This window comes from Artemia sp. Qi Xiang Cuo, chromosome 21 (genome assembly GCF_049724085.1).
Source record: "Artemia sp. Qi Xiang Cuo chromosome 21, ASM4972408v1, whole genome shotgun sequence".
Lineage (NCBI taxonomy): Eukaryota > Metazoa > Arthropoda > Branchiopoda > Anostraca > Artemiidae > Artemia > Artemia sp. Qi Xiang Cuo.
Window position 1 is genome coordinate 5,103,207 of NC_142814.1, and position 19,663 is coordinate 5,122,869.

General features: G+C 35.8%; 1 protein-coding gene across 1 annotated transcript; it reads right to left on the bottom strand.

Annotated features, from left to right (window-relative positions):
* Nucleotides 1-269: 269 nt before the first annotated feature.
* On the bottom strand, nt 270-19,026 carry Mcm10 (minichromosome maintenance 10 homolog). The gene is made up of 3 exons (XM_089107015.1): nt 18,969-19,026; nt 7,327-9,343; nt 270-2,395 (listed from the first exon to the last, which is right to left on the bottom strand). Exons 2-3 carry the CDS (start codon nt 9,325-9,327, stop codon nt 2,069-2,071), a joined length of 2,328 nt encoding a protein of 775 aa, XP_088963141.1. The 5' UTR covers nt 9,328-9,343; nt 18,969-19,026; the 3' UTR covers nt 270-2,068.
* Between the last annotated feature and the right edge of the window lie 637 nt (nt 19,027-19,663).

Here is a 19,663-nt window from a genome sequence, read left to right on the forward strand (position 1 = left end):
AAATCGGGAAATGCAAAGCGTGATTGAATATACTTTAACATGCTCATCTTTTGTGAACAGTCTACCAAACGATTTTTGGCCATTATATCAGAAGAGGCAAAATGTCAGATACGATCTTTAGGCGTGACGGCAGTGTTATATATTCATTAATAATTCAAAATTAGTTGGTTTCCAATTATCCAATCGGAACTAACAAGGATGACTCAACAAGGATGACTCAACTAACAAGGATGACTCAACGGCAAAAAAAGTAGAGAAACGAATTAATATAACTCGAAGTCAATATTTATTACTAAGAAAAAGAATTGAAAAAACAAGATGCAACAAATATAAATTGACCTTAAAAATTACATATCAAAATTCTTAATACCAAATGCGTTTGACGTGCCTGCGAAAACAACGCTAGTGTTAAAACATCATAAAAGACTACATCAGACAACAGTTACTTATCCACCTTACTGATATGGTCGATTAGAAGTACTGATCCGATTCAAATTATCTTTCGAATTCCCCTACTAGGGCCATATAATTAAGAATTAAATCAAAATAAAGGACTAGGAAGAAATTGTTATCTAGTTCCATTGCTCCAACTAAAGAAATCCATAAAAAACAGTCCCGTCAAAATACGTGTTGGTCTGTCATTTCTGAAAGATATAGAAGAGGACATATCGAATTTTTGTAAAATGTTTTTCATTAGGCATAGTTAGCCAAGGCTATTATAGGTTAGCCATTTGAATATTTTCTTGGCTTCTAGAATTTGATTTAGTCTATTCTTATGTATATGCTTTTTAAATATAACATAGTATCTTTGCGCTTCAACGGCTGCAGTGAACCGTTTCTGTGTGAACATTTTTAATAATTTCCCGCATCCGCTATCAGTGAGCCGTTTTTCGTTAAAAAAAAGAAAAATCGCACCAGTGGGAACCAAAGGTAAAGAAATCCATAAAAAAAAACAGTATAAAATGATGTCATTGTCGCACAGAAGTCAGAGACTCGTTGAGGAGAGGAGGTTTCAGGCATTTTCCTACAAAGGAGGTGATAGATACAAAAGAACACATTTTGAAGGGCAAGACGCTCATACCTCATACCATGAATAAGAGACGAATACTCTTAAACACATCGTTTGATCAAAAAAGAACTCCAGACATGACTTAAAGAATTATAGACCAACGCTTAAGATACAGCAATAATTTGTACGAATTACCAATCTTTTGCAGGGTCAAATAATTTCAAGGCAAAGGGGATGGAGTGTGGTGTCGGTACATGCTTAAGTAATGTGTAGGGCAAAGTACCTATCTTTTTCACATTTCAAGTAATTTTTGCAAACAATTCTAACTTTTTTTTTCGGGGGGAAGGGGGGTGGGTCAGTCTTGATCACACTCCGGGTCGAAGGGAGAGGTGCAGGAGCTACAAGATTCACTTAGTTTCGCCAAATGAAGCTAAGGTAAAGGCTGCTTAGATTGCTAATCACATCGCCTCGAACTGGTAATTGCCCTGAGTTAAGAATATTAGGATCTTAAGAAGTCCCTAAAGTTTGCTTTTAGCAAAGATGCCACCCATTTGTTTGCAGGTATGAATGTCAGATTCAGTTATATTGTATTCTATTACACCAAGCTCCATAAGTAATTAGAACTTATTGGAATTTTCTTCTTAAGTTATGAATGTGCATTGAGTTATGACTCATTGTGGGAGTTGTGGCAATTTTCAGCTTTTGATAATATTTTCATATTAATTTTAACAATAAGATTCCCCAGACTGTTAATCACATCGCCTCTAATTGACATTATTCCGAGATAATGATCTCCTGATCTTCCGCTTTACACATATCCTGTGGCATCGCAGTGAATTGGAATCCGCTCGACAACACGGAGCTTAGGGTCCGACCGGAACTGTCACAAGATTGGGCAACATGCTTGATACCTTTCTCAGTAAGAAAACCCACCTGGTACCTTAAAAATCCACAACGGGTGACGCCTTATAAGCTTCAGAAGTCAATAGAACATGAAGTAATGATTTTGCAGAATGTATGAGAATCTGTGGAAAATTTGTGGCAACTTCCAACTTTTGATCAAATGTTCATATTAACTTTCACATTAAGACTCCCCAGGTTGCTAATCTCATCGCCTCGGACTGATAATTGTTCCGAGTCAAGAATCTTAGAGTCTTTAGTTTTATACATAGAAGCTCTCATCCAAGATGAGCTTCCACAATTTTTACATGGATGATGAGGGTACTTGTCCAATGCAATTGTACGATTTTTGCAGCTTTTACAGCTGAAGAACCTCTTGACTGCATCATGAATTACTTTCAATGGATGAAATTCAGTTCGACATCGGTCAGCTGCTGTAAACGCAGTATACTTGCACTGCTTACAGTACACAGCCTTTGTTTTCACCTGAAAGGTAAATAAGCATGAATAGGATGACGGTAAAAATTAAAAAGAAACTTAAATAAAATGTATTAATATTAATTCAAATATTAATTTAAAAAAAATAATACTAAATTATTAAATAAAAAAATTATTAAAACAAATTAATAAATTAAAGGACTCAATTTCGTAAACCACATTGGAATGCCATCACAAAGAATAAACAAAAGAGAAGAAAGGGAGAATGTGACTTTTATAAGGTCTTTTTTTTGCTTTTAATGTTTCTAATCCTTTTAATTTTATCTTTTGTTGTTTTATTCTTTCCGCATTTTTAGGTTGTTTTTACTTCTTCCAATTTGGGTTCTTTGGTCACTATGATCTTCACATTGTTAGTTTTTGTCTTTTATTTTTATCTGGCTTCTACCGCTCGTGTTTTCGCTTAGATAGAGGGGACCATAACAAAATTCTCTCAGGCGCGGCAGGAAGGTTGAAATACACAAATTCTGGGAGGGTAGGTCTTTCAGATACTCCAAGGGAACTCGATCTTTTGAAAGGTTCACCCCAAAGTAATAAAGGTGAGCACCAATTTAGAGGGCACCCCTCGGACTTATTATTTCTTCTTCGTTTTTATCAAAACAAAACATAATATTCAGACTTTATTATTTCAGTAAATATACATAACGACAAACCCAGGACTAAAAAAACATGCCATTCGGCAAAGATGCAGTCCTGAGAATTAAACAAGAGTGTCGACTGTTGGTACAAGGAAGTCTGATTCTCAAGCAGATAAGAGATCAGAAAATTATTTTCTGACAGAATGGGGGAGGGGGAATTTTGGTATAGGTCCTGTATTGGCTGTACTCGAAAGAGCAAAATTGATCTATGGATTGGGGTGGCTTCATTTCACCTGAGGTTGAATTCAATGCAGTTTTGACAAGTAGTATAAAAGAAGTTGGAATAGACAGATTCCTATAATACTCACTGCCTAAGCTAGTTTTGAAGTGGACACTTGAGGCTTATTGCAAGTATCTTGCCTAACCAAAAGTGCTACGGTTCCAAAGAAGTCCTTTAAAAGATAATTTTTTGGCATAAACTTCATGTTGAAATGCCCTACGCTATTACTACCATTAAACTTATTACACCACAAAACAACTCAAGTCCAACATATCAGCACAAGCTCCTCCTCCATCCCATTCTTCTCAGCGCTTTACTTATTGTTATATATTGTTATGACCATTTCTGACTCCACCGAAGACCACACTGCTTTTTGTTTGGTCCGAAAAAGCAAGATTGTCAAAAAGCAAGATTCCGAACGAACTATCCCCCTTCACCTATAAAAAATGATCTAACAATCTTATCGTTTCTTTCATTATAACTTAAGAAAACGGGATCGAACTGCATTTGTCCTATAGCTTATTGTTTGATGTAAGGTCATTCAAACAATATTGGTACTTGTATGATAAACACCCTACCGCTGAAGTTGTTCATTCATTGACGCATTATAGGAACGGTATTTTCGCTAGTTTCTTTCAGCTTAGCGTGACAAGACAAAGAGAAGTGACAGAATAGATGGAAAATACATAATTTGGGCTATACATTTGCACATTACGAGGGGGGGTAAAGTATTTGGATAGTGTGAAGTTATAAAACAATTCTTACTTCATAATATGCAGTATAACTGTATCTAACAAATTAGGCATGCAAACCCGCTATACTATACCCCCCTCCCCCCTAATATGCAAATATATAGCCCAAATTTGTTTCTAAAGTATATATTTTTATCTTACTTTGGTATATTTCATTAAGATTGAGCGTCAGAGAAACATATTACAAGGATATTAGGTAGGGAATACATCATAGAAGTACCCGAACATTTATTGCTGTCCTTATACAATTCCTCTGGAAAGCGTCTAACACATTTTTCTTGAACTTTCTCTATGAATCTATTTCATACAATTTCTAATACCCTTTCCCCACTCCTAAGAATTGTCTCCCTATTCTTCATAACCTTTTGAATTGTCTCCCAATTCTTCATAACCTTTTGTATTGTCTCCCTATTCTTCATAACCTTTTCTTCCAATTTAATTACAATAAATTTTTCATTTTAACCTTCTTTCAGACCTAACCAAAACTGATAAAGAAAGCACAACAAAATAACTCACAAGGAGATTTTTCCTATTAACCTCCTTTCAGACCTAACCAAAACTGATAAAGAAAGCGATTCAAGTCCATAGTAACTGTGGAATCCATCGTACTGTGTGCATCTTTATGCTATTTTAATATATGCTCTCACAATACAGTAAGACCAGATCCCGAGGATAATACAACAAAATAGCTCACAAGGAGCTAAGATAAAGACAAGAATAGTGCCAGTACCATGAAGAACTAGCTCGTTTAGTAATTGAAACAAAAATATATTTAAAATAGGCAACAAAATATAACAAGACAGGGAATAAAAATTTTAAACATAAAAATAAAATTAAAATTCCAAATATTTTGGCTCCGCATCCAGAAACCATTATCAAAAGCAAACACAGAAAAATATATATATTTTTACTATTATTATTTTTGTATTAAATTATTTTTTAACTGTGTTATTAAAGAAAAACTACCTACCTTTAATATATTTTGGTTTCAATTGTAAAAGGAGGGGCCTAAGAAATTATTTGAACAATTTATTTGTGTTGTTTTTTTACTGGTGCCTATAACAAGATTAAATAAAAAAAAAAAGTTTTTTTTAACTCAAAGTAAGGAACGCATTGTTTTGCCAGGAGAAAGGTCATGGATGCGTGTTTATTCGTTAGCTTTCCCAGGAGTGATCGTACCAAATTAATAGTCCTAAAAGATCGGGGAGGGTGCATTCAAACGGAAATTAAAAGTTCTAGTGCTCTCCTTGAGTGACCAAAAAGATTAGACGACAACTAGCCACCCACCCATGCCCCTTTTTCCCCCAAAGTTGTCCAATCAAAATATTGAAATAGTCATTTTGTTCAACATTGTTGAAAGATCCAATAAATATGTCTTAAGTGGTAACATGACCCCCCACAGTCCGTGAGGTGAGGCATGTAAATTATGACATTTGCCCATTGTTTGTGTATAGTACTTGCTATTGGGAAGTAGACATTATTTTTGGGGGGGGAGGGGGATTTTGTGCTTGGGGTGGATTTTCATAGGGAAAATTTCCCATGGGAAGGGAAATTTTCGGGGGGGGGGGGGAAATTTCCAGGAAAGATTTTACATTGGGGCGTTTTGAAAAAATTCCTATAAGAAATTCTTTTTATTTGTCTTACTTTCTCTTTGCCAACTCAATTTTGCACGTGGAGATGTTCTGGGGGAATGATCTGGGGACTTCTTCAACGTGTTTGGGTTTCCAGGAAAAACTTCCACAGAAGGGGGGATTTCCAGAGTGATCGAGAAAACGATTAGAAATGCAAGTCTTTTTTAAACGAAAGTATGCTAAGGAGAATTTTTTAGGCTTCATTGTCTGCAAGAAATTTTACAGTGGGGGGCTATTTGCAGTGAGGATGGAACTGTCTGGAGGAAATTTTATGGGGGGGGGGTGTATTTTACGTGAGAGGAAATTTCCATGGACAATTATTCGTTAGGGGGGGGGGGGAGGGATTTTTCATGGAGGGTGAGCCAGATTAACTGGCATTATTTGAAAATCCAATCAGATATTACATTAAAACAAGAACAAGTTTTTTTTAATGAAAGTAAGGAGCAACATTAAAATTCAAAACCGAACGAAAATTATTCTGTATTCTAAGGGGTTGCCCCCTCCTCAAAACCTTGATCTTTACGCTAAAGTTTGAATGTTTGTCCCATTTTTTTTAAAGAACGGCTCCTGAAACACAAGGGCCGTTTAATTAGAATAGGAAGCTTTTTTAAAAGTTTTAAAAGCTTTAGCATAAAGAGCAAGGTGTTGAGGAGGGGGCTACCCCCTCATATACAGAATAATTTATGTTCGTTTTGAGTTTTAATGTTTCTCCTTACTTTCAGTTAAAAAAACTTGAATTTTTTATTTAATTAATAAAAGAATAGAACTCATGTACTTCTGTACATACCAAAATACCATGACTTAGGCCGTATCCAGGGGGAGCGTTAGAGGGTTTGAATCCCCTCTCGAAATATTTGTCCGGCTTGTAAAAACGTAAAAAAATGCACATGCCTATAAACACATTTTTGATACGTTTTTTTTACCCCCCCCCCTCAACAAAATCCTGGATGCAGCACTGATCACGACCTATGATTTACTTTTCTCCTATTCTTGTGTTTTTCATATAATTTCTTTATTTTTCAATTTTCACCCCTTTACATCTCAGAAAAAAACTTAGAACAGAAATAAATCCCAGCACAGGTAACTGAGTGGATAGCCATCCTAGCCTAGTAGGCATGTAGTCCTAGTCTAGTAGTAGTCCTAGTCTAGTAGTCATGTAGCATAGTAGTCCTAGCCTAGCATGCTAGACTCGAAATTCTTTGTCCATGAGGACAGGGGTTCATGTCCCTGGTTATTTGGTTTGTAATAAATGTCTGTGGCGTGATTGCGTAAGTTCAGCAAGAATCAAAATGAAAAAGCCTGGGGAAGGTAAACAGGAAGGGTGTCAAAAGTACAAGATGGCTGCCTCCGCCCCCCCCCCCCTCTTTGCAATTCAAACTGAAGGTCCATGAAACAGAGATCATCACTGCCAGTTGGGACTGTAAAGTATAGTGCTGTATTCTTTATCTTTTTTACCTTACAAGTGCCCAATTTGACACTTTAAATGTTGCTAGTAGTTTAAGATCAACTACTAATGAGGTGTGGTGCCTCTATCTGGAAATAAGTTAGATTCACTCCTTGATATTTCCGAGCTTTGAAAAGGGTCTCCCATCCTGAAAAATTGTAGTCAACAACCAAATTTATCAATTTTTGACCCTCCTGTGTGTCTGTGTACCTCCTTGGTAATCCACTACCAACTTACCTCAAATGTTTCTTCCATTTTCTTTTCCAGCTGTTCTTTCTTTTCCAACTTTGAAAAGTACTTTTCTTGTTCTTCATCTTCAAGTTGTTCAATCAGATCAGCATGTGACGAAGTTGCATTCTTAATTTTTTCTAGTTCAACTGACCTTAGACTATCTAGCTTAGATCTTTTCACAATTTCTTGCGGTTTTTTAATTTCTAAACTAGAGCCATCTAACTTTCTTTTGACAATCTCCTGTCTTTTTGCCACATCCACTTTAGAGATAGCATTAGGATCGGATTTAGCAGCTGAACCCTTCTTTTTTAATATTTCAATGGCTTTTAATTTAGCCAAGTCTGAGGGAAGAGCTACTTTTGACTTTGATAAATCAAATTCTAAAAATGAATCACCACCTAAATCTCTTCCAACTTTTGGGGACTGTAACTCCTTTAAATTCAACTGCTGACTGAGAAAACTTTTAGCACTTCCCATACTTTTTTGCTTTTCTTTTGTAGTTTCTTCCTTTTTTGTCAAACAATGTAACAAATTCCTTGCCCCAGGAGTGGGTAAATTAATTACTTCACTAAGTTTCCTTTCAACTGGTGGCTTAAAATCAGAAATTTGAGCTGACGTATTTTTATTACCACCATTTAGAAGTGCTAATAACTCATCATCTTTTCTTTTCAAATCATTCGTTTTCTTCAATGATTCTAAACTGAGTTTCAAATTAAGATTCTCAGTTTTAATCTTTTCTTCTTTAACTGCTGAGAATGATTTACCAGCATAAAACACTTCACTCTTTCCAAGAACTTTGTTACGCAGACCATTGGGTGATGAAAATGTTGACTGAATCTCTGATCGTTTTGAAGCAGTTTTTTTATATTCAGCTTGAACATGATAAACACAATACTCACAAGTTGATTTATTTACTACATTAGTACACGATCTTCCATCCTTTTTATTAGTCCCCTTACAAACACCGAAATCAGCTGAAGTGCCCAAGAGCATCACTTTAGTCGCTGTGTCGATTGAAAGATTTGATTTTTCTTTTCCACTTTCTCTATCTTTCAATATACTAGGATTTAATAAACCAATGACCGTCCCAACAGCTGTTTTCCACAGATCCTTTTGAGCGCTGCTAAATAAGAAAAGAGTTATAATCTTAGAACAGTCAGTTAAATCACAAACCCTCCATAAGGAATAGGCATTCCCTTTCTGTGAAACTTTAGATTCAGATTTACTAATAACCACACCCATGGTAACCCAATCCACACTGGTATCTCCACATCTGATAAATATTTCTAGAGAAGACATTCTGACCATTTTTTTTCCTTCCATCCTTTCTTCCACAAAGCTCTTTGATATTACTGGATTTAAAACCCTTATACCAGAATACCTGCATGTATACATATTTATGGAGGATTTTTCTTCTTTGTGAAACCCAAGTTTGACAACAGGAGATGCTGAATTCTTCCATCCTTTGCCTACACCAATACCCTTCAGCCTATCTGGTTGTTCATATTTCTTTTGCAGCTTTTTTAATTCTTTTCCATATTCATTATATTTAGTTTCATGATTTCGTCGCTCTTCATCATCAGACGAGTCTGTATCCCCTGAATGTATTTCACTACTAGGCTTTTTAAGACTTTTCAGTATATTCTCCTTTTCTTTGTTTGACAGTTCTTTTTTAATTATTGATGAGGTTAGTAGTCCACTGTCAATAACTTTTGCAGTCCTTCCAGATTGAGGTAGCAAAAGACTTTGATGACAGTTATCAGGTTTATTGGTATTTTTTTCGAATAAATCGATTTCAGAAATACCCTGTTTTTTATTTTTTAAAGCTTTTTGGAGTTTTTCCATTTCTTCTTGCATAGCTTTCAATTTTCCTTCCAATGCACTAGTTTCTGATTCCTGAGTTTCCTCCGGTACTGAGGTAGCCTTCTCAGTCTCATTTGATTCTTCAGCATCATCATCATCAATTAGGGAAAGCAAAGTGTCAATGTCACATTCTTCATTGTCCATGGCAAATTCAATATTTCTGAAAAAAAAACACAAATTAGTCTTTTTTGCGAGGGCTTAGAGGGCTTAAAAATATAGCTTAAAACTATTTTTGAAGGATGAACACTTGCTCAGATCTCTATAGAGCAAACAAAAAAGATTCACAAAAACTAGTTTAAGGGAAAAAACTATCACCAAACTGTCACTTGCCCCCGCCTAAAATTCCACTCCCTCTATAAGATTGTGCCACAGTAGCAACAAAATAATTTATCCACTTGCTTAAGTGTGTTTCGACAGCAATTCAGGCACTCACACTGATATCTGTGGGGGGAAAAGAGGGCAAACCCAAAGTAGAACGTCCTCAAATGGGTGGGACGTCCCAATTAGGGCTAAACCTAAAGTAGAACGTCGTCGAATGGGTGGGACGTCCCGACTAGGGCATGCAAACTAGGGCCAAACCGAAAATAGAACGTCCTCGAATGGGTGCTCGTTCGATTCACAAACACCGTGTAAGGCACAAAACTTTCACCAAACTGTCATCCAAGATAAACATTACACAGCTATGTCAATCAGGAAGAGAGAAGGGCATGTGAACCTCTGCATTTTTTTTATTATTATTATTTTGAAATATACCTTTTTTGTATGAAAAGGCAGTGTGGTCTTCGAAATTACCTATGTCATACAAAGGGAGAGTAAAATAAATAAAAGACAAACTATATATCACAGGGGATTGAGGTGGCTCCATTTCATCTCTAATTATCAGTAATTTTAATGACCAAAAGCTGTTAACAAACTAACTTTGTCTGTTTAAATGGAAAAACAAAGATTCAATATTAAATATTGCAGTTACACCACATGACTAATGGTTTTATTGGAGGAAATCATAGACTGTAGTCCAGGAGGCAATAATTATTGGTTATGATAAATTGTTTTCCAATAAACAATTTACACAACTAAAATTTTTATCCTATATCATAGGGATAAAATTTGCTATAAAAGAGCATAAATTGCTCTTATATAAAGAGCAATGTGGGCACAATGTTTTTTTTTTTTGTTTTTTTTTGACTGGGCAGTTCGTATCGAAGGAATTGTTGAAGAAACTTCGATAAGGGCTCATTCGATTGGAAATTAAAGGGCTAGTGCTCTTTTTAATAGTCAAAAGTGATTGGAGGGCAATTAACCCCCTCCCTCGCCCACCATTTCCCCGAGCACATTCAATCACAATTTTCAGATAGCCATTTTGTCCAACGTAGTTATGTAAATTATGTCTTTGAGGATGAAACCCCCCCCCCCACAGCCCTCAGAGTTAGGGTTGTAACTTATATCCTGGGGCATTTAAGGTTTAAATAGAAATGGTGATCATATAAACTTCAGAGAAGGCTCGTTGGATTGCTAATCAGAAATTTGATTGCCCTTTTTGATATTCAGACAGACTGGAGGGTGGATACCCCCCCCCCCACACACACACCTCGTATTTTCCCAAAATGCATCTTTTATAAATTTTGAGATGGCCATTTGTTGTTGTAGAAACTTCGAAAAGAGCTCATTCGATTGAAAATTGAAAGGGGTGGTGCCCTTTTAAATAGTCAGAAGTGATTGGACGGCAACTAACCCCCCTCCCATGCCCACCATTTCCCAAAACACATCCATTCAAAATCTTGAGATTGCCATTTTGTTCAACGTAATTGAAAGGTCTGGAAATTGTCTTTGAGGATGACAACCCCCCCCCCCACAACCCTCAGGGCAAGGGTTATAACTTATGCCCTGGGAGCATATAAGGTATGAATTGAAAGGGTGATCGTAAAAACTCCAGAATGGGCTCATTTGATTGGAAATCAGATGTTCTAGTGCCCTTTTTAAGATCCAGTAATCAGAGGCTGGATACCCCTCCCCCCACACACACACACACCTCGTAATTTTCCGAAATGCATCTGATAGAAATTTTGAGATGGTAACTTGTAGTCGTAGAAAGTTCGAAGAGTTCATTCGATTGGAAACTGAAAGGGTTAGTGCTCTTTCCAATAGTCAAAAGTGATTGGAGAGCAACTAGACCCTCTGCCATGCCCAACATTTCTCCAAACACATCCAATCATAACTTTGAGATATCAATTTTGCTAAACATGCGTGAAAGGTCCAGAAATGATGTCTTTGAGGATAACCACCCCTACAGCCCCCTTTCATGGCTGTAGCCCTCTTTCGAAATAACGAACAAAAATTAATTTAAAAAACTTTTTCCACAAGACAAGTTTTTCTAAGAAAAGTAAAGAGCTCCATTAAGCCAAGAATGAGCAAAAATATAATCAAATGATCTTCCAAGTGTAAAACTACCACAAATATCTATCAATAAATAAATGAAATTCAAAACAAACAGAAATTACAATAAACAGCCAAGTCAAACTCAAAACAAGGATAAATTAACATGAGTAGGGCTGATAACTAGTATGCCTTCTCAAGACCCGGACACAATAAAATATGTTTGAAATGTTTTCACCATTCTTACTTTCATAAATGAAAAATACTCAAAATCTTAATGAAGAAATGCCAGTAGCCTATATGTAAATTAAACAATCCATGGTCATTTAGTTTGGTTTTTTTTTTTTTAAGGTGATCTGGAATGCAAATAACAATGGTTGGCCAATTACCATTAATGATAATCTTAATTATCTTAAATCAAATTATCCAGCAAAATAAGGAATGATCCTGTAGTTGCTGGTCATTCTTTATGTGGAGGCACTGACTCAATGGCGTCCCACTCTGTCTTCCTTAGCTTAGTGGTCCAACTCTTTTAAACAGCAATCATAAATACATGAATAGAGGTGGCAGTAAAAACTATCCCCGGGAGATTATTAAGATGGGCTACCACTCTATTGCAGAAGCATTGGTTTCAGACTTTGGAATATGCTCTCTTCCAGGATAACTTCTTACTATGCCCCTTGTCCTGAAGGATTTATCAAGTTGGAAGGGCTTTTTGATAGGAGGAGCTGGTAATCAAAAGTTTACAAGTCAATATGACATCACCCCTCAAGCATATGTACATGAATGTTGGGAGCTGTAGCTTATTTAATCAAGATGAGTAGTTGAGATTCTTGCATCTGTCAACAGCTTTTGTCACCCATCTTTGGGTATACTCTAGATTCTGCTGATCACTCTTGTTCAAGTGTGTTGCAACACACATCCAAATTCCAGCAATGAATAATGCGGACATTCTCTTGGGATCCAGAAGCACTAGTAATGATAAAGACCAATTCAAAACGTATCACATTCTTGCAGTGGTGAAGTGCTTAGCTCATTGCTGCATTGAGTCATGACTTAGCCAGGTTTTGCTCCAAGTAAGACTGCAACTCAAACTAAGCTCGTTTTTGCTAAGTCAGAACTTAGCTTGCTTTAACACCAATCCAGGACTTACCTAGCTGCAACAGCCAGTCAGCACTGAGTTCTCTTTGCAACAAGAAAGGTCAGTAAATTTAGGACAGTTTTAATTAATTTACTAGCTAATAGATGAACACTTCACTTTACATGCCTTTCAATGTTCTTTCTAATGAGATAGCTTCTGTTGCAAATTCGATGGTAGTTGATAAGAGCAAGAGACCATTAGAAGGAAACCCAAGAGAATTCTGAAAACTACTTTAAAACTATCACAAATACTTACTTAGTTAATTAAAAGGGGGGAGATAAGTAAAAATTTCTTATTACTTTAAAGTAATTTTAAGATCTGTTTAGGGATCTGTTTAAGATCTGTTTAGTAATTTTAGATCTGTTAATTTCTCTGTATGAGCCCCTGGTCTTTAAAATTATCAACTCCATCTTGATCCCTATAAGTTGTTTTTAGTTTCATTTATTTTTAATTTAATTTTTAAATTATATTTAATTTTGTTGCAATAAGTTTGTAGTGTAAGATGGAAACCACAGAGAAATAAAATAAACCATATGATAAGACATTCGATTTTCTTTGCAAATGCAATAATTAATGCTGTTACAATTGATTTCCAGCCCCCCCTCCAAACAGGGTTAGGTTTAGCCCAAACTTTGGCATACAGGCTAGGGCTATATTCACACCCATTAGCATTGGGACTAGGATACAATTCTGACAGCAGTAATTGTTATTTTCAGAAAGAACATTGAATGAGGCTTAAATATTCCTGTTGTATGGAGTAAATTTAATCACAAATTCATCTCTGTAGCTTGAAAGCAACATGCAAATTGGGCACTACCTTAATTAATTAATTGCCTTAATTTTCACTTTAGAGCAAATTATGATCCATCTTGTCTGTAAATTGCTCCATACTTGATGATGTGAATGATGAAACATCAAATGCATCCCACTGGTACTTCCAGGGAGCACCATTCTGTTCAGAACAAGTACTACAGGTTTACTACACAGCAGGTTTACTACACAGCAGGAGAACAACTATTGTCAGTGTTGAGTTTTGACAGATGGCTTGAACAGCTTCTTTTTATATTTCATTCAGTCAGTGCCTATATTCTAGGAAGTTGACAAACAATTAGGGGGGGGGGGGTGTTCTTGTGAAGTAAGCTTATATGTCGTAAGCATATCAGCTCTTTGTCATCTGTAAACCAGTCTAGATAATTTCATCTTCTTCAAATGTTCATCATAAGGCTTGTCTCTCATCTGTGTTACTGCCCTTGTGGATTTCCTTTGCATCCCTTCCAGAAGATGTACATTACCCCTGTATCCTGGTGATGCTATGCACATTTCATAACCAAGCACAGGTCTACTGAATATAGTTTTTTCAAGTTTGAAAGGACAGAGTTTGCATGAGACACAACCTTCTTGCAGTTTGAAGGGAAATTACACTGGTTGTCAACAACAATCCCAAGATCCCTTTCATCATCCCATTTTGAAACTTTTGAATGTTGTTTATAGCAGGATTGAGCATTATACACTTAAAACCTGGATTCGACTTGTCAATTTGTCAATATTGAAACTCATCTGCTATGATTTTACCCAGTTTTGAATATGGTAGAGATCCACTTGCAGTGGCTCATGGTTGACTGCACAAAACAACGTTGAGTCATTAGCATAGAGAGTGAGATGATTTGTATTTAATTGAAAAATATCATATAGATATTAAGGACAGGTCCTAAGACACAACCCTGCAGGACCCCACTGGTGACTCCACATATCTCAATCAAGTATATTCAACTTTTTTTTAAACAAATTCAGTTGGTTTTCTTTTAATTCAATTTAGTTGCTTTAAAACAATGCATGATTTTGCTAACTTTTAAATCAATTTTGTTAAATGAAAGCCATTTGAAACATATTTTGTTTTTACTTCTATCCTACTGGTAAAATGGTAAAACTAAAAAACTTGTAAATTGTGAAGCTGATTATACTTGATAATGAAGAGATTATTCATGTGTTAGAGATAATTGAAGAATGTGTCTCTGAACATTGGATTTTATGTTAAACAGTAAATAATAATAAGAAATTGTCATTTTATTCAAAACATAAACAAAGAAAGAGAGAAACATCTTTCTAGCCATTAAGTAGGGGGAGGGGGTCAATTTGGGTACCTCTGGACATGGCTGTCCATGTGGGGGGTAATAGCCATTTCTGTTTGCTTATGTTTTTCTTTTGTTTGGGTTGTAATGAAGTAATTTTGGGGTAGAAACAAGGTGTTTGTATAAGAGCCCCTCAAGGGCTCAAAATGAAGTTTGCAAATGAAGCAATTAGTAGGCTACATTTGGAAAGAGCATAAAAATACACAGCAGGTCGTTTGTTCACTTTCTACCTAGCAAAGTAAATCAAATTTTCCAATTTTTAAAGCATTGGATTTGACCAAAGTCTCTCAGAAAGTTGATCATTAGTTTCAATATTTCAGCTATATATAATGCTAACTATTTGAAATGCTCTAAGGAGTAATAATAGAGATTAATCACAGATATACATTTTTGACTTAAGCCTAATCTAGGAAAATACTAGGGTAATTTTTTAGCACTAAGATCTTGCATCTTTCTGTAAAGATTATCGTTTTTTAACTCATCTTTGTTCTAATATCTTACAGCTCACTGATGTTAGCAAAAAGTGTGCAGAACGCCAGTGTTCTGTGATATAGAACAATGATGAGAGAACTTGATTATATACTCATCATTGTTCTCAGACCACTGATCAGAGCAAAATAATGAAAGACGTTTGCATAAAAATGACAAAAGATGTAAGATCTTAGTTCAAAGATTTTACTTTTAAGTGTTTTCTGACAAAAGATGTAAGATCTTAGCACATTGATGAGTAAAAAAACAGCCCTACTGCCAAATCTTGGACACTGGATCTTGATGTCCAAACAAAGAATCTTAATCACAGACAAAATCAATCTAGGAGAAGTACTATGAAAAACAATAATTCTGTTTAGATAGGGTAGGCAATGTGTAAGGTTAACTTCTGCTTAGGCTTAAAATGTTGAGAAAAAGTATCCCAAGATAGTAGTCAACCAACCCCAATTATCAAAAATTATCTACATCACACCCAAGATTAGGAGCCTGGTGTACAAGGTTAAGAAAGACATATTATAATCAGTACCCTCTGGCCAAAATTAGGCACTGCTTGAACAAGGTTTTTATCTAAGTCAGAAATTAATTGAGCATTTCAGAGATTTATAAAAAAAAAAAAGCTCACTATCTTAGTGCCTAGCCCTAAAAAGTATTTGAAAATTTTTCCATCCTCATTGTAGACTTGAAAAATACTAGAAAAAATTGTGTTCTAGGTCATAGCCTTAGACAGAAATCATATAAAAATAAGAGGTATACCATTTGATCCTCTAACTAATCAGTGCTATTTCGGTAATAGTTAACACTTGGGGACTATTTGATGGTAACCCTAAAAAAATTATGAAAACTTCTTTAAAACAATCATAAATATTTGCTTATCTCATTCCTAAAGGCACATTACTTGGCTTTGCCTCTATCACCCCCTTGATGGACACATATACAACCCCCTTTATGTTTTACAATAGCACTAATCTTTCCTTTGCTGCTTAAGCAGCATTTGCTGTTGTGAAATGTTAGCATAGAGGTAAAGTGAAGAAGCATGCCTTTTGGAATAAAATAAGTAAATATTTATGATTGTTTTTAAAGTAGTATCCAAAATTTTTGGTACTACTTTAGTGACTAGCCTACTTTGGTACTACTTTAGTGATTAGTTCTTAGGATGGGGTGCATGTAGAGTATTTTCAGGTCCCTGTCCCCATTCTCCTTGAAATTGTTCTGACTTTTATCTACAATGTCTTATATTTTGCCAATTTGCCTATTTTTGGAATTCAACTCCTTCTCCCTTTAACAAAATACTGTCTGTCCTCTGTGCCATGTATTTCAAACACACTAGTTTTTTAAGGATTTAATAATAATTCACATAAGAAGGATTCTGATTCATAGTATGCAAGTTTTATAGCAAAATTAATATGTAAGTCTGCATGCCTCTCTATGCAACACAAAAAATTGAAGGGGCTTCCACTTTCAGAAATGAGGTAGGCCTACACCAGGTAGCATGCGCCAATGTTCTGAGATATACACCAGGTGACAGAAAGTGGCCTCTCACAAAATACATAAGAAGAAGAATATTTTTTTAGGATTCAAACTCTATGATGGTTTTATGGAAACATCTTTCATACTTTGTACATTTTGATACAAGCTGTACATGCCACACAAGTATGTGGCATGTAGGATTGTCATGAAGGATTTTCAATTTGCAAGATTAGAAGATTATACTTATTCTATTTTTGTCTGTAGCTTCTAAAGGAATTCTACTTCTAAAGGAAACATGATATATTAAATTGATCATACATTAAAGTAAGGAATAATCTTGTGAAGCCACAGGTCACTTATTATAAGGAGGCATTGATTCAATGGTGTCCCACCCAAACTTCCATAATTTGATGGATTAACTCTTGATTACAATACACTTAAATGCATCAACCAAGAGGGGAATGACAGCTGTTACAGCAGGATATGCTACCCCTCTATTGGAGAAGTAGCAACTGTAAACTGGGATATATAATTTCTTCTATGATAACTTCTTGCTATGCCTCCTTTCCCTGAAGGATTGATCAAGTTGAAAGGACTTTCAACAGGAGTTGGCAATTGAAAGCTTATACATTATTATGGCATTACCTCTCCAATATCTGTGTCGGGAGCTTTTGAGGGAGCATCCTCAAAATTTCCTGAAAGTATTACCATAGTACCCATCACCAAACCTTTCAGAAGCCCAGGACCAGACAAATTCCCTATTTCCCAATGATAAACATTATATGTAGACAATGGGCAACTTGCATACTTAAAGCCCTTGCCCCAGGGCCTGTAGGGGGATATGTCATTCCTTGAGGCATAGTTCTCTGACCTTTATACTATTTTGAACAAGGTAGTTATTTCAAATTTGATTGGATATCTTTGGGGGATAGCAGCTAAAAAGGGCATGGAAGGGGGCTAGTTGCCCTCTAATAAATTTTCAAAACATCATTCAGCATACCCTTAAAGCTTAAACCAAATAGCCTCAGCCATACTGAAGATATTTATTCAGTAGCCTCAGCCATACTGAAGATATTTACCCATAGCCATTTTGGACAAGACCCAGAATCAAACAGTTCTCCTTTCCCCAGTAATGTATCCTGCATGTATACAATGGGCAAATTGGACAATTTACAATCCTTTCCTTGGGGCTGTGGGGCAACAGCATCAGTAGAGTCATGATCATTGGAATTTTGACTAGCCTATATATAACAAAATGGCTTTTTTCAAAATTTCTATTGGTGTTGAGGGAAGGGGGCATCTAAAAAGGGCAAGGGGAGCTTGGTGATCCTTCAACATCCCCCAGAAGTTGTAACTTAAAACCTTCAGCTATTCCTTAGAAATTGTTGAAGGGGAGGTTCAAAGCTATAAAGCAGCATTCACAAGCATGTCTAGCTAGAATCCCATGCCTAACACGTGTCTAGCCAGAATCTAATGTCTAGGCAATGACTTCACAAGTGAAATATGGCACCTAGCTAGACATGCTAGACAAGGTGCTTGGCTAGAGATTTAGTTCTAGACTCTAGAACTCGATGTCTAGTATTTTCGATTAGCCTACAGCCAATCAGAATGTGTCAAGATTGACTATTTTCATCATTTTTGTTTATGTTTGTAAACTGAAATTTAATTTTTATTTTCTTGTTAATTGTTTTTTTCATTTTAGGCAAATAGCCTACACAACACCAGACGTAATAATGAAGCACACCAAGGCAATTGTTTTGCTTATCTTATCCATTAGCTTGTGACAGTAAAAATAGTGATTATAATATTTGAAAGTTTTGCTGCATAAGCTCTGTTGATTGGCTAGAAATGACAATTTGAAAATAAATTTGTAGTTTTAGCTAAGCACCAAATTTTACATGTGAATGGTTGTTGCCTAGACATTGGATTCTGGCTAGAAATGTATCTAGACATGGGATTCTAGCTAGACACACTTGTGAACACCACTTATGGTGTTTTTGTTTTCCGATTTCTGTCCTAGACCTTAAACCTAAGATAAATTATGCCTAACAGAGATCAAAAGGCCTAGCCTATTTTACAGAAACTAAATCATAGGTTATTACAAAAGCCCATACATACACCTATCTTGGCAATTATTACAATAGAAGCATACTGGCAAGCAGGTAAATGGATATAGGTTACATTACTTGGTTTTCTAGTTTTCTTGTATTCAGAATTTGTAGGTCTTTTAGGGGGGAAATTCAAATATTTTGCCATTTTTAATATTTAAATAATAGATAGCGTTAAAAACGTTTGGCCTCACCTGCCTTGTCTATTGTCACAGGTTTTTTTTATGGTTATGGCTTAGGGTTTTTAGTTTTATGGTTTAGTTTTATGGCTCAAAGGCTTTTACTGCGAAATGGTAGAAAGTCACAAGTTTTGATTCAAAAGGTTCAAGGGCTTCTAATAAGGCTTTGTTATTGCTTTTTTGATACTTTTCATCCTAGGTGACACTTTGGGTTTGAAAATGACAATTTTAGTATTTTTTCCAATCAAACGTTTTAAACGGAAAGTTACAATAGGTGTCACAGTCTTAAAAACCTTGCGTTTATAAAATAAACAAACTTGCTCTTTTTCAATCTATGTTCCACTGTGAAAAACTTACTGTTTACGATTCGGTTAATGTGGGAATTTATTTACCCAGCATCGGGTGTTTGTCTCATACGTTCATACAAGCCAGAACTTGCATATAGGGCCAGATGACCTGGATCTAGGGCTGGACCATGCCAAGGGGCGCAAAAAAACAATGAGTGATTTTTTTCTTAACAATACTAAACAGATGTGATCTATCACCGAAAAAGTGCCATTTGTACTTTGCTGCTGCGCTGCCTATTCACAGAAA

Coding starts and splice junctions, on each gene's coding strand:
- Mcm10 (XM_089107015.1), bottom strand. CDS start 9,327: ATGGACAATGAAGAATGTGACATTGACACTTTGCTTTCCCTAATTGAT. Junction 2,396..7,326: donor AAATGGAAGAAACATTTGAG/GTAAGTTGGTAG, acceptor TTTACCTTTCAG/GTGAAAACAAAGGCTGTGTA.